The sequence below is a fragment of the Diospyros lotus genome, unplaced genomic scaffold (genome assembly GCF_014633365.1).
Source record: "Diospyros lotus cultivar Yz01 unplaced genomic scaffold, ASM1463336v1 superscaf1, whole genome shotgun sequence".
Lineage (NCBI taxonomy): Eukaryota > Viridiplantae > Streptophyta > Magnoliopsida > Ericales > Ebenaceae > Diospyros > Diospyros lotus.
Genome location: NW_026267104.1, coordinates 5967570 through 5982071, shown reverse-complemented (window position 1 = coordinate 5982071; position 14502 = coordinate 5967570). Strand labels below are relative to the sequence as shown.

Sequence of the window (14502 nt, the reverse complement as noted above, 5' to 3'; positions counted from 1 at the left end):
ACAATTTTTTTTTTCTCATTGGCAACTTTTTTTTTTTTTTTTGATAATTCAAGTTTCGAGTTTCCCTTGATTAGTTTTGAGGATAGGCAGTTGTTTCCTTAGTTTACTCGTTGGGTAAATTCAAATGTGGCCACAGCTTTTACACACACAGAATAAAATATTATCACAAAAATTTGATTCTTGATACTTCTTGTAAAATTTTGCATGCTTCACCATTGAATCGTACCTATAGGGGCTACAACTTCTTATTTCATGTGTTGTGTGACATGATCCTCAAGAAATAGTGTCCCTTTTAATATTTATCTAAACACATAAAGTGTATGAAGGTGATACTAAATAATATGATAAATTATGAATTGACCAAAATATTGACTTTATAACAAATTTAAAAATTAATAATTTCATACAAAAATTTTAAATTCTGTATAAATTTTTAATGTAGACATTCATTAAGAAATTTTAAAAATCTTTATGAAATCTTGTTGTGGTGAAAAAAATAAAATATATCTTCAACACATACAAATGCTAATTTGGTAATCAAACAATATATTTTACTTTTGTTGTTCGAAGAATATTTTACTTACAAAAATATTGTTTCAAAAATTGATTTTATCTAAAATATATAAATTTTTATCGTTTTTACATAAAAAGGTATTATATGTAGAAAAGCCAAATGATAAAATATTTAACAACATTCTATATAAAAAAGATGAACCAAATACGCGAAAGTCGATTGTATGAAGACTCAACATTACTTTTAAGCTGAACGTGTAATCTCTGAATCATAGCAGAGCAACCTTCGATAATGTGTGTAACTTTTGTTAAAATAGTAAAGCTTTAAGACTTAACAATATTTTGGTATGTCATTTTTTAATATTTTCCCCCTAAAATATCACTTCTAATATTTTAAAATATATTTTGTTTTTCATTTTTTGCCTTCAAACCCTGTAAATAGTAAAATATTTCATCCAAAAACATTTTGCTCCAAAACAATCGCAGCCTAAATAATCTAATCTATCTAAACAGCTCTAACCATGTTAAAATCAGTTGGGATGTGTCTTCTGGCAGGTAAATCGGCTGTGCAAAAGCATATATATATTTACTTCCTCTTACCAGTAAGTAAAGATTCTTGGAAACAAAGGCAAAACCTTGTAAGCTGCAGCTATCTAACATAAAAAGACGCATTAAAGAAGGAATGTCACTTCTGTCCGAGTAGATTCACCCATAGCCTTGATAGTGGTTTTGCTATTCTTCTTGCCGAAGGCCCCTTCTGTTGGACAAAATCAACTGATTCTGAAAGCCGGTTTAGAAGGTTCATCAGGGCAATCACTTCGTTGCGCTGCAACTCTAACTGCAAGCAGATGCAAAATAAAAGTGGAAACTCTTAGTTCAACAATCATTCAGTAATCGCCCAGTATTAGTATAAAACTAAGAGCCATGCTACAGTGCCCAAATGGTTGACGCACGGAACGACCGAGTGGAATGAAGCCTGCTCGGCCAAGGTTCGACAGATTTCATCTAAGATGAAATCCGCCCAACACACTGTTTTTAAAATAAAAATAAAAAATAATTAAAATTATAATATAAAAATTAAATTAAATTAAATTATAATTATAATATAAAAAATAATTAAAATGAAAGGGCGGGCGTTCTTCAACTATCCCATTCAGTTTGGACAGACTTCATCCATGATGAAGTCCACCCGACTTTATTTGGATGCATGTTTCGAGGTGAAACAGCAATTTCAATGTGAGGGTATTTTTGTCTTTTAATGCTTTTAGTTATCCTGTGCGTTAACCAATTCGGGCCAAGTAGCATTTTTCTAAAATTAAAGGGAAAGCAAATCCTGGAATGTTGGAAAGCAATTGCAGATCTCGAAAGCTTGACAAGTTTAAGGGGTGAAGGCAATGAATGTCCTTCCTGTCAAAGGGATTTGCTACATTCAGGTTGAATTTTGGATTGGTTTCCAAGCAAGGCCATGAAGACTTAAAATTGGCATTCCTGCTTTCTTGTTTCTTTATACATATATATATATATATATTAATATTTTGGCAAAAAAGGTAAAGGCAAACCAAGAAAAACTTGACGAGAAAATAAACAGCAAATCCAAATGTTGTTTTAGCAAGAAATTGACTTAATATATATATATATATATATATATTAATAAGGCACCAATATGTCGTCGTCTTCAGTATTTCAACAAAATTGAAAAGTGTTTAGCAATTACAAGAAGATAAACAGCAAATCCAAGTTTGTTAAGAAAGAAAACCCTAGTCATTGTAGTTTTTTTATAAATGTTGACCCATGCATGTCCTCTGTGTACAAGATTCTCTATAGCGAAGCAGTTTTACCTAGAACTGCCAGTCCAGAATTGTTCCCCTCAGATGGAAAGAGTAACAAATTAATCGTTCTCTCATGGTTCTCATGCCTCTTTTGTTTATTTCAGTATTTAGGTAATCAAATCTTCTAATTCCCATCATTAACTTGAATGGTAGGGTACGTTTTGATCTCCCCCCACAACCTCCCAATATTAATTTCTTCTGGAATCCTATTAAGTGCTTCCATTAGCACAGGAGTGCAGAAATGGTCTATAACAACATATCAAAAGCCTAAATCCCATTAGGTGTGATTGGCTACATGAATTCTGACTGTCCGATCATTAGATTACAACACCAATTAGCAAACATAAGGGAAAGGAAAATTGAATTTTAAAGCCATGTTTAAGTAACTTACAGTTTGAGCCAAATTCTCTTGTCCATTGACAGAGAAAAGGATTTTCAATGCAGTACCAAGCCCAAGAACCTGAAGCTTTCCCCAAAGACGACACTTCTCACATCCCACACAGTCCATTATTACACTGCAACGTCAAGAGAATGCATGATGAAAATACTAATATGTATAATATACAAATTTTTATGGCATATATAAATGAAAAGACAGTAATTTATGGACTAGCCTACATGGAGAATATTTAAACCAATTTGAAACGAGAAACTGGTGCATTCTACATTTGAGATTAAGATTTTATTTTTTGACCTAAAAACATTAGTCAAGGGGTTTTAAGCAAAACCTAAGGGCCTGTTCTTTTTCCCGTTTTCGGGCCGTTTTCTGTTTTCAATTTTTGAAAACATGGAAAACGCGTTCTCTTTGTTATTTTTCAAAACGCGTTTTCAAAAACAACTAAAAATTTTGTTAAGAAAACCCAAAACAACATTTTGTTGTTTTGGGCGTTTTCAATGAAAATACACTGAAAACACAAACCAAATGCAAAACGTGGAAAACAGGCTCCACACCCCCCCTCCCTCGGGCACGCGCACAGACCCACTCCCCCCCCTCTCTCTCCCTCTCTCTCCCCATCTTCTCTCTATTCTCCTCTCCTCTTCTGGCCATCGCCAGCCATCTCCATCGCCACTGCCACCGCCATCGAACTTCAACTCCACCGCCACCACGACCAACGCCCCTCAATGCCACCGCGACTAGTACCGCAACCATCATCATCGACCTTCAACCCCGCAGCCACCGTCACCGCGACCAGCTCCCCCCATCGCCACCACCATTGCGACGAGCACCCCCCCCCCCCCCGGCAACCACCGTCATCGACCTTCAACCCCACAGCCACCGTCACCGCAACCAGCACCCCCCTCTGCCACTGCGACCAGCGCCCCCCATCGCCATCGCCCCCCACTGCCATCGCCACCGTGACCAGCCCCCCCCCCCCTCCCCAGAAAACCCTAGATGAAGAAGATGGGTTGCGGCTGATTTGATTTTTTTTGTGTTATTTAATTTAATTTATTTTATTTATTTATTAAACTGAATATGTGATATATTTTGTTTGTATTAATTTTTTTAAATGATATTTCTAAGGTTGTTGATTTTTTTATTTTATTTTATTTGAATTTTATTTTATAGTTTAAAGTATTTGAATCAAATTTATAATTTATTAATAAATATTTATTATTTATTTTAAATTAAATTTATTAAATAAAATATCATAATAATAATAAAAAATCATTTTTAAAATTTTAAAATAAACGCGTTTTCTAGTTTTCTGTTTTGAGAAATAATTTTTTAGAATGACAAAAAGAACGCATTTTCAAAAATTTCAAAACAGACACTCAAAATACAAAATTCAAAATAAATTCAAAACTCAAAATACAAAATTGAAACACAAAGAGAACGCTACCTAATGTTTCTGAATTGTCTTTGTATTTGTTGCTTCAGTTCAGGTCCCCTTTCGCCTTTCCACAATTTGGCTTCATCAAAAGGGATTGGGCATGCTGCTTGTAATTTGGGATGATAGAGTAGCTGCCTCATCAAGGACTGTGCTTTGAGGTCCTCCTCAGGGTTACCTGTGTCATACTCTGCCTTCTCCAAGTAATCTGCAGCCTAGAAAGCATTGCAAAGAGATGCTATCACAGAAAACAATCACAAAGGAATTGAAGTTTTATGACTTACTTTTGTCACAGCACGCAGAACAAACAGAAAAGTGAAGTACAAGTTGCTGACACGATCTGGATATCTCAAGACTCGATCATACATCAATGAAAGATTTTGACCCCACTGCAATTAGAGAAGCCAACAACAAAAATTAGAAAAGAAATCAGCAACCAATTTAATAAGAATTATTGAATTCTCTTTTTCTTTTACTTTTCTGTTTGGCTTAATTGATGGCAGAACTTGTCAACCACCCACTGCAGAGTCAGCTGTCCCGAACATAGTAATAGCTGAAATTGTCTATATTACTAAAGGGCACAGATCATAACGCCAAGATATTAAGAGCTAGGCATTAATTGAACTGTTTGTATCTGCTGTTCTTGGTAGTTTGTAAGAGAGGCCAATGTAACTCTTCTGAACATCAACTGAATGACCAAAAACATAAAGATGTGAACCATGAACCAGAAGCTTTACCAAGTTTTTTGCTTCATCAAGTAGATAATCAGCAGCAATATGAATGGAAATGGATGAGTGAAGGCCTGATATCAATTTGTACAATATATTTTTCTCTTGGCAGAACTCTCCAGATGGATCTGCAACATGTATTGATTATCAACATAGTAAGTGCCAAGTTTTTTGCTCATCAAGTAGATAATGTCAACACAGCTGTTTACACTTTAGACTTGTTTTAACTTCCTATCAATGTCCTGCAGAAATACATGCTTCAGTAAAACATAATGGAAATCACCTAAGCTAATATTTGTTGCTAACACCATAAATCACTGGTGATGCCCATCTAGAATGGTGAGTTTTGTCCTTCATTTTTATTGCAATCCACTACTAGTGACTTAGATTTTTTGGTGTCCTACATAGCAATAATGTGGCATTCTATATATTATCATATTCTTTAAATGGTCATGCCACAAAGGTAGTTGATATTGGCCCACATTATGCACCTAAATTATCCAATTAAGTTCCTTATTAATGAAAAGTACATAACAATTCTCAGCCAAAAAGAAAAAGAAATGAAACTACATAACAATTAAACAACATGCATGTTTCCTGATCATCTTGAAGTTCCAACACTGTGAGGTTATGTAAGTACTACTTATCTTTAATAACTAATTAATTATATCATATAACATGTTAATTTAATAAATATCAGCCACTCAAAGAAAACATATAAATTTCTTCCATAGCTTCAGCTGTTTTAATATTTTAAGGTAGGGCACTTACCATTCTACCCAAAGAATAAAGCTTAGGTCAGATGGGAGGTACCCTACCTACATGTGACAGAATATCTTCAATAGTTTGCTTGAGGAACACATGGACTAGTATCCATGGAAATCAGGAAAGGAAACAACTTACATTTGGGACAGTTCTCTGTATAAATAGCATCCCATATTTTTCTAGCTGAGGGACCAGTATAGCCAGTGTACCGTTCTGGATTCAGTTGAAGATTGACGTATGTCATCTCAGCTGAAAGAAAAAATTACCAATCAATTTCTAAACAAGCTCCAGGTTAAAGCAAAATAAAATCAGAAGAAGGGCTTATCTCAAAGAAAACAAACCCAAGAGAACAACGAGTTTATTTTGGAAATATAACAAAAAAGGCAGGCAATGATATTCTTAAAAGTATAAGATGACTATTGAAACTGCAAGGTAGTTTTTATGTAATCTACATTATGATGCATTGATATCTGCAGTTCCAATTGGATCATTTGTGACTGTCATTTGCATAAAATTAATATGCACTCATCAGTTTTAGGTATGCCAGATTCTATCAAGGCACAATATCTTTAGTTCTCGAGGGTAGTACTAGTGACTATTTGAATAAAATTAATAGAAGGCATCAGTTTTCAGGATGATAGAAATCCACACGGTCAAGGGGCACCAAATACAAATAGAATAAAATATCAAACACAGGTCTAAGAATTGTAAGATTAAATAGCCTTAAAGTGAAGCACCATTGTCTGTCTCATCATCATGTGTCCATGGATTGTCTACTTCTATCCAGCCTTTGAAAGCTTTGGAATCTATAGTGCGGTCAACAACAGCCTCTGGCTTTCCCTCTTGACAAGCAACATCATCTGATGAAAGGCCATGATTGAAGGACCTTTTAAATGGTTCCGGAAACTCATTTTCTGGACATTCACAGACACTGCAATCCCGCAAACGGCACATACCATCATCTGGCCAGAAAGGGCAGTCACACCATAACTTAACCTAAGAAGCAAAATATGGACCAGAAATAAGAATAAGAGAATATTCAGCTTATTAGGGGAGGACCATTTCAATTATGCACGTATTAGATAACAAGGTGACTAAAAATGAAACTCAAGGAGTCCAGCTTAAAAATAAAAATCAAAAAGTGGAAAGCCCCCGAGTTTACAATTCCCCATTCAAGCTGAACATTCATTAAAACAGGCAGTGGCACATCACATGACAAGCTACAAGATCAAATGACTGATTTTGGCTTTCATAGGGCACTAAATTTATAACTAAAGGGAGATACATGTTTGACAGTATTACATTACCAAGAAAATCATTCAGGCAGCACATTTTGAATGAAAGAATAACACAGAAGCTTATATTAGTCAGAATTACTTTATACCAGTTTAAATTTCACACTATTTACCTAGTCAATGTTGCCAATGTTGGATGGAAGTACATTTAGTCAAATTACAACGTATTTAGCCTCATTACAAGAATTAAATAAGTAGATTTCACATAGACAACTTAGAATAAGAGGTTCTAGGGCTGTAAAATAAATACAAAACACAGTGTTAATCAAGTTTTAAGTAAAATAGCAAAACAGGAAGATCAGTTACTATAAAAATGTATGTGTATCAAATAAAATTGTTGAATCATTGATTTTAATGTTTTCTACAAAACATATGCTTCAAATATAATCTGTTGAAATAAAACTGAAAACAAATTGTTAATCGAGTGATAGTACTCATTAATAGATTAACATATCTTTTACTCGAATAACATTCCATCTTAATCGAGTAATTTTGTTAGGAAATGTCAGTTTTAACTAACTTTCAAAGATTACTTGAGCAATGAATATTATTAATTAAGGTATATTAGGGTTTGAAGGTTCAATTAGATTAATCAGCTAACATATTGAACTTAATCGAGTAATAGCTTATAATCGAGGAAGGAGATATTTCAGTCGAATAACAAGCATTTTATTCGACTAAGTTCTCTTTGTAATCGAATAAAGTCAAGACACTTAAGACATTAACTGATTACTCATTTACATTACTCGAATGATGATGAAGAAATGTTAATCGAGTGACCAAGGAGTTAATCGACCAAGAGATATTTTAGTTGAGTAACATATCTTTTTAGTCGAGTAATTATTTTGTGACAGTTGTACTCAATGGATTAATCGACTAAGAGTTATTCCTTAATCGAGTAACATCTTGCTTAGTCAAGTAAGATAATCATTTAATTGAGTAATAATACTTTGACAAAGATGTATCTAAGAGTTTAATCGACTAAGTGTTAATCATTAGAGTCCTGGTCGTGACATTCCCTCCCCCTTAAAAGATTTCTTGTCTCCAAGAAATCACAGCAATGAGCCACTATTCTTCATCCAATCCTAGTTTTCACTATCTAATTTAGACCAGTCCTTTAACTTTTCTTTCCTCTTTTCTTTTTCCGTTCCTTACCTTCTCCTTCTTGACCTTTTCCTCTTCTAGTGTAGAACCATATGTATTCAATGCAACAACCTGATAAGGTGCAGAATCCCTGACCTTCATGCAATAACCACACCAATGAGTTTTAGTCGTAAGTACTCCAGCAGCACCCAGCTCTTCCACCATCTTCCATTCCTCAACATTCTTGGACTCTAACAGTGCTTTAAAAGCATTTGTTGCTTCCTGCTTGCTAAGGTACACCAAAGGTTCTTCTTCAACAAATTTCTCCTCCAATAGTATCACAGTTATTTTTCCTAATAAATCAATATTTTTTTTTTTCCAATTCAGATTGTTCATCGGTTTCTTGTAAGTCAAAAATCTGAGGAAGGACTCTCACATCAGTTTCCTCATATATGAATGATTTTTTAGTTAGAATTACCTAATCCAATGTAGGTACTTCATCAACTTTTTGCAAATCGGAGGTCTTAGGTAAGATTCTAGCTCCGGCTGGAATCAATTCTGCAATAGATCTAGAATAAAGTTCCATTGGTATACTGACCTAAAACTTCCTTAAAATCAAATCTAGTAAATCATCAGGCTTTTGGTTGAGGTTAGCGAATTCCTTCTTGAATCCGTTCTCCATCCCATAATTCAAATTCGTCGGATTGTACTCTGGATAGCAATGGTAACTAGATCCAAGAATGGGACTGCTCTGATACCAATTTGTCAAGAACCCGAGCTTGACCATAATTCCTTTGATGAGAGAATTGAAAGACAGAGAGAAATAGAGAGAAAAAGGGAGAAGAATTAAACTGGTTAAGAGGGAGCACTGAGAATTGAGAGAGAGAAAGGAGAATTTAGACAAGGAGTAGGGAGAAATAGAGAGATCCGAGAGAAAGGGAGAATTGCAAAGAAAAAGGAAGATCTTTAATTCACAATAATCATAATGATTCTCGGCCACGTGGTTATAACTTTATATATAAGCCAACCACAAATTTTAAGGGGCAGTTACCACTCCTCCACTACCAATAACTACTCTTAAATGATTCCATAACCTCCTAAATCAATCCATAACTGAGTTACAGTAATAACTCCTCCTACAAAAATAAATTAATTAACTGTCCTGGTCATGACAAAAGGTTAGGTGCTTGAGCCTCAAAAGCACACTTTGTAAAGGTTTCAGCAGCATCTTGATAAAAACTATGTAAAGGTTCTAGCTTAGCCTTCTAAAAGCTATATAGAGTAAGTTGTTGAAAATCATTAATGAGTTAAGGTGGTAGTGGAGTAGGCAATTGGGGCCAAACCAGTATAAATAGTTGTGTGCTGCATTCTTACTTTATTTACTTTTAAGTTTTTTTAAAATTTGAGTGAGCTTAATTCACTCTCCTTTTAACCTAATTGTCTTTCAAAAATCAAACTCAAAAAAAACTACCCTTTAATTGGTCACGCTTTGTGGTAATTTATCAGGCTATAGGTGAAAATAAATATGCTAAAGGCTAAGTTCAATACTAAAGGAAGAGTTCGAAAGGATTGTCTAATGATATTAGCAAGTGCTAAAAAAATTGATTACACGTTTCAGGATACTATTCTTTAAGAACAGCTAGACAATCAAAAGTAAAAAAAATATGCATCCATAACAATCAAGAAAAAAGAAAAATATTTCAGAACCATTAAGCAGTCCATGCTTCTCATCATGCAATACAAAATCAGTAGGGAATATTAACATGCCTTGAAATACCGGAAAAATTGGGTTTTAACCAGCTCTTGGAGCAAGATGCTCAAGACTTCCTCATTAAGATGGTCTACCGTCTCGTAATCACAGCAACAGTCCTCCACTATCCCATTTTGCATATGTGTATCCTGCATCAATTTTACCAAACAAACACTTATTTCAACTCAGAATAGTAGGTTCCTACAACTTGTGAAGAGAATAATGAAAAAGAAAATACTTATGCACTCTTTTTTAAATAATCAAACCAACAAATGAACTTTCTTAAGAAACATCTATTTTAGTTTTCTCCTTAATTTTCTGACCTCGCCTGGCCAAATAATAAACAAGTTTAGCTTCAAATCTTTTTATTTTCTTTTCTTATCTTTTTCTCTACCCTCTATATTCCCCTTAAACATTCAAGGCCCAAACACAGTAGTAAAATCTAAGAATCCAACGCACTCTCGGAGTTCTCCCTAATGTTGAATGTAACTTCAAGCATAACAAACCACAAAACATAAAGAACAAAATTTCCGAGAAAAAAAAAGATGCATAATAAAGATTCTACTTCATGAAAGACTACTTTTAGGTTAATTTCTCGAAAAACAAGCATGAGCGAAACGGAAAAGTACCGAACCACAGTGGCATCGGTCGCCCCTTGAATCGAAGACACCAATCGTCGACGCACCTCTATAAGCTAGTGCGACGGCCAAGAAGATGGCGATGAGAGCGCCAGCGTGCCAAACCCATGGGATCCGTCGCCGATTCTCGTCAACCACAGTATTCGCCATCACTGGTTCAAGTAATATTCAAGTGGCAACTCTAAAAATCGACAATTTGGTTTCTGAGAAAATGATGCATACAAGAAGAGAAGAAGAGAGTAAAGAATCACAATGTATGCCTTTCGTCTTTGCAGGGCTTTCTCGGTAATCAAACGGCAGAGAGTTAAAAGTGTAGAGAGAAAGGGATTCGAAACGGTGGGCGTATTCCGGTTGGCTCTGCAGGTTGAAAACTGGAAAACCGGCGAACGTTCGTAGTGGAAGTTTCTGTGACCTTCCAATTTAAGATTTTGGTAAATTATAGCAATCTTCCCCCAAAATTAACCTAATTATAAGTTAAAAGGCCCACTATTTCATATTTACACTTTCTAATCTCGTTGTGACGAGGAATTAGGAAGAAGGTAATATAGGATTCTCACTTGTCATCTAAGTGAATATTTTTTTTTTTTTGTATAATTATTTAATTACATAATTTAATAAGTTTAATAACAATTTATTATTAGAATATAAAAAATAAATTATGCAAGACACTTAAAATTTGGTATTTTTATAATTATCTCTATTTAATTAGCCTGTTAAGTTTAAAATTAAGCTGATTAATAAAATTTATATTTTTAATAAGTCTTATAGTTCCTTTCTCTAAAACTTATAATAATTTTTTCTACTTTCGCTATTTTCTTTTTCAATTATTATTTTAAAGTCTATTTCTTATTTCTTTCTCTCAAATAAGTAACAGATTCTATATTCTCCAAATAATGATATTTTCATCAAACCAAACTATTAACCAGAATTGTTGAGCAAGTGACTGAATAAATTAAAATGTCTTGCCTTTAATTTTTACAATTATTGAATTATGGTATGTATTTACACATCTTGAAAATTAAACTAAAATCTTCTTAGTGAAATCAACGTGGTTGTGTTGTAACCTACTGCAATTCCCCTAAAGAAGTCTTTAGGGAGAATTCTCTAGAAAGAGATATCATTCTCAAGAAGAGATTTTCTCTTGAAAGGCTTTTGGGGCTTGTATAACTTGATCGAGTAATCTTTTTGGACAAAGACTTTAGGGAGATTTGTCTCCCACACTACTTAGCCGCATTGTTCTGCACAACGTGGCCTGCCTCTTTCCAGGCCTTTTTCCTTCGAGGGATCATTCTTTCAAAGGGATTTCTCACTAGGGTCCTTTCAAGTTTAACCATAGGATAATTGCGTGCAATCAAAAAAGTCACACAACTTAAAATTTGAGGAGTCGCACGTTCTCCGCATATGTGTGCCATGTGTCCCAGTCACTAATTAATGCATATAAATACCTCTTCCCTCGTGGTTGGGATTCTAATTTCCAATCCTGGATTCCAATTTTGATTTCTCAAATTCATATTTGATACCTCTTTAACTTTTTAGGTGACTCAAATGACTATTTTGTGTAATTCTTTGATAACCATCATATATTTGGACCACCAATTGCATCCACATTGCTTCTGCATACTTTTTCTACCATAACAATGTTTGATTTAAGTATCAAAAGGCTCGCGTGGGAGAAATCCCCATATGCTTTTTAACTACTTTCTGCCTTGCAAACCACATCTTTGGGCAACCTCTTCAAGGATATTCCCTTACTCTCTTAGACAGTCGATTAAGCATTCATCCAATTGTGTTGGATTCTTTCGAATAGACCCTTATGTTCCCTCTTAGCCTTACCAACTTCTTGAAGAGAATCACTAGTATGACAACACAGGCAAAAATAAAATTTTTACTGTGTATTAGATACACAACATAATATAATATACACGACATACATAACTTAGGTATTTAAACAACAAGTATATTCAACAATTGAATACATAAATAAATGCATACATGTTATTCGATGTAAGTTGAGGTACATAAACAATTTTTGTACAAAAATCATGTCCACCTCACTCTATGATGGTTTTAGTTTGTTCACACCTAGTATACAGCAAAATACCATTCTAGTCACATTTTCTTATGCTAGACACAAATGATCTACATACCACCGATACCTGTGTTTCAAAATTATACGCATAACAATTACACGTATAATTTTTATGATTTTTCAAAGAAAGTAGAAATAAGAAAAAAAGAGCAACGTGTGAGGGGGAGACAGAGAAATAGCGAAGGAAAGAAATAGGGAAAAGGCCCTACCCCTTTATTTATTAATTTTTCCTCATCACTTCCCCCTTTCTTCTTCTCCCAATTTCATTCTTTCTCATATATGTCGCCTCCTTAGTTATTATGCAATCAATAATTGATTTCATTATGCACTATACACATAATCCGCCATCTTTTAGTGTACAATCAATAATTGATTTAACATTATGCATTATACATTTTTACTAGGCACTATACATTTTAACTATGCACAATTGGCAGTCGGAGGGCCAATGGTTAACTTTTGACTAATCAATTCTTGAGATATTTTGGGCACACGATATTGATGTCAAATACAACATTGTATGGTGTGTGACTTTTTAGATTAACTACTCGCTAGCAATCAGGTAACATCGAAACTTTTTTTGGTATTGGTCAACCCCTTGACCCATCATCGGAACTTCTTTAAATCCCAACGACCCTCTGAGAGTTTTTAAATAGTGTCTAGCAACGGTTCAAAATAATATAAGTGCCTGTGAAGTCTCACTTTAAGTGAACTTATTACAGTTAACGGTTATTGTGTGCTATAATCCTTCCATCACCGAATATCTCGATTGATCAAGAGTCATGAATGACAAATTCACAAACTCAATAACTATATGTTAGACCTCATTAATGTGACTAGATAATACTTTAGAAAACACATTTCCTGACTTTCAATCTGCCTTGGTCAGGGATTATCCCGTCACATCAATAGTAGATCACATAGAACGTTCACCCCATCAATTACCAACGAGGGCGACAGATGTTGTTCCCAACATCTATCTCCATATACTAGTAATATAGAACCACATAAATGAACTTTCTCACCTTCCAATTGAATGGTTTGGCTCATTAGCAAATCTCACACACCAATACACAAAACAACCGTGCCAATTCAAGTCTAAGGATCAATACATCATCGCAACCTGATGACACGACCATTATCTATTAGGCCATGTGGTCAGTCATCGACATCACATTCAGCTGATCGTTCACCAACTCACCCACAAGTTTACTAACGACATCTCATGTCATATAGCGTGTGGCACACAATCCTTCCATCAGTATCTCCATATTGAATGAGGTAGTAACCTTTGTGCTAGTCCATACTCGATTAAGTAGAGTTCTCATCCAAAAAATCTAAGAACTATGAATAGTTTAAAAAGTTATGTTACCAGATAATCATGTTACACAGTCTCAACACATTAAGAATAAGATTTTCACACAAAAAGATATAGGGACTCATTCATATAATTAATTAGAGAAAATATGAAATAAAGAAAATCTTGCATTTTATTGATTTATACAAAAATACAATTAATGCATAAAAATAAATCTGCTAGATGTGATCATCCAAATCTAGCATCATAGCACACAATACTAACACTCCTTGCTGAACTTTTTCGAAACAAATAAATGTTAATTGTCATAATCCAGCAACAAGAGGTTGCACGAGAAATATTTTTAATAATGCCAAAAGATCAAATTTTTCTTTTTAAAATTATGATTTTTTTTATTTTGGATCAATGATCAAAATTATTAAGGTTTTAAAAATTAAGATTACAAATTTGGGGGTTTACATCAAAGAGATTTGGACAAAAATCAAGAGTTTTTAAATCAATGAATTGTCTATTCAGAATATATTAATCTTCCAATATTAAATCTAGCTTAAACTAAAGATAAAATTTACATGTTACAAGTGTCAAGTGTCATGAATCTAAAAAGAACACAATAATCACTTTTGGAAAATTAATAATTGAGTTGAAAGCTCTGTTTAAGAAAATAT

The 14502-nt window shown here is 34.1% G+C and overlaps 1 protein-coding gene across 2 annotated transcripts; it reads right to left on the bottom strand.

The window, feature by feature from the left end:
• Positions 1-1059: 1059 nt before the first annotated feature.
• On the bottom strand, positions 1060-10852 carry LOC127793268 (endoplasmic reticulum oxidoreductin-1-like). 2 transcript variants are annotated; one of them, XM_052324110.1, is made up of 10 exons: positions 10691-10852; positions 10422-10582; positions 9810-9941; positions 6402-6660; positions 5803-5913; positions 4909-5027; positions 4456-4560; positions 4184-4386; positions 2734-2857; positions 1060-1351 (listed from the first exon to the last, which is right to left on the bottom strand). In XM_052324110.1, the coding sequence occupies exons 2-10, from the start codon at positions 10578-10580 to the stop codon at positions 1199-1201; spliced, it is 1365 nt and encodes a 454-aa protein (XP_052180070.1). In that variant the 5' UTR covers positions 10581-10582; positions 10691-10852; the 3' UTR covers positions 1060-1198. The 2 variants fall into 2 exon arrangements, with proteins under 2 accessions (XP_052180070.1, XP_052180069.1); XM_052324109.1 differs by having other exon boundaries at positions 10422-10849.
• Between the last annotated feature and the right edge of the window lie 3650 nt (positions 10853-14502).

Coding starts and splice junctions, on each gene's coding strand:
- LOC127793268 (XM_052324110.1), bottom strand. CDS start 10,580: ATGGCGAATACTGTGGTTGACGAGAATCGGCGACGGATCCCATGGGTT. Junction 9,942..10,421: donor ACCGATGCCACTGTGGTTCG/GTACTTTTCCGT, acceptor AAATTGATGCAG/GATACACATATGCAAAATGG. Junction 1,352..2,733: donor AAGAGAATTTGGCTCAAACT/GTAAGTTACTTA, acceptor ATCTGCTTGCAG/TTAGAGTTGCAGCGCAACGA.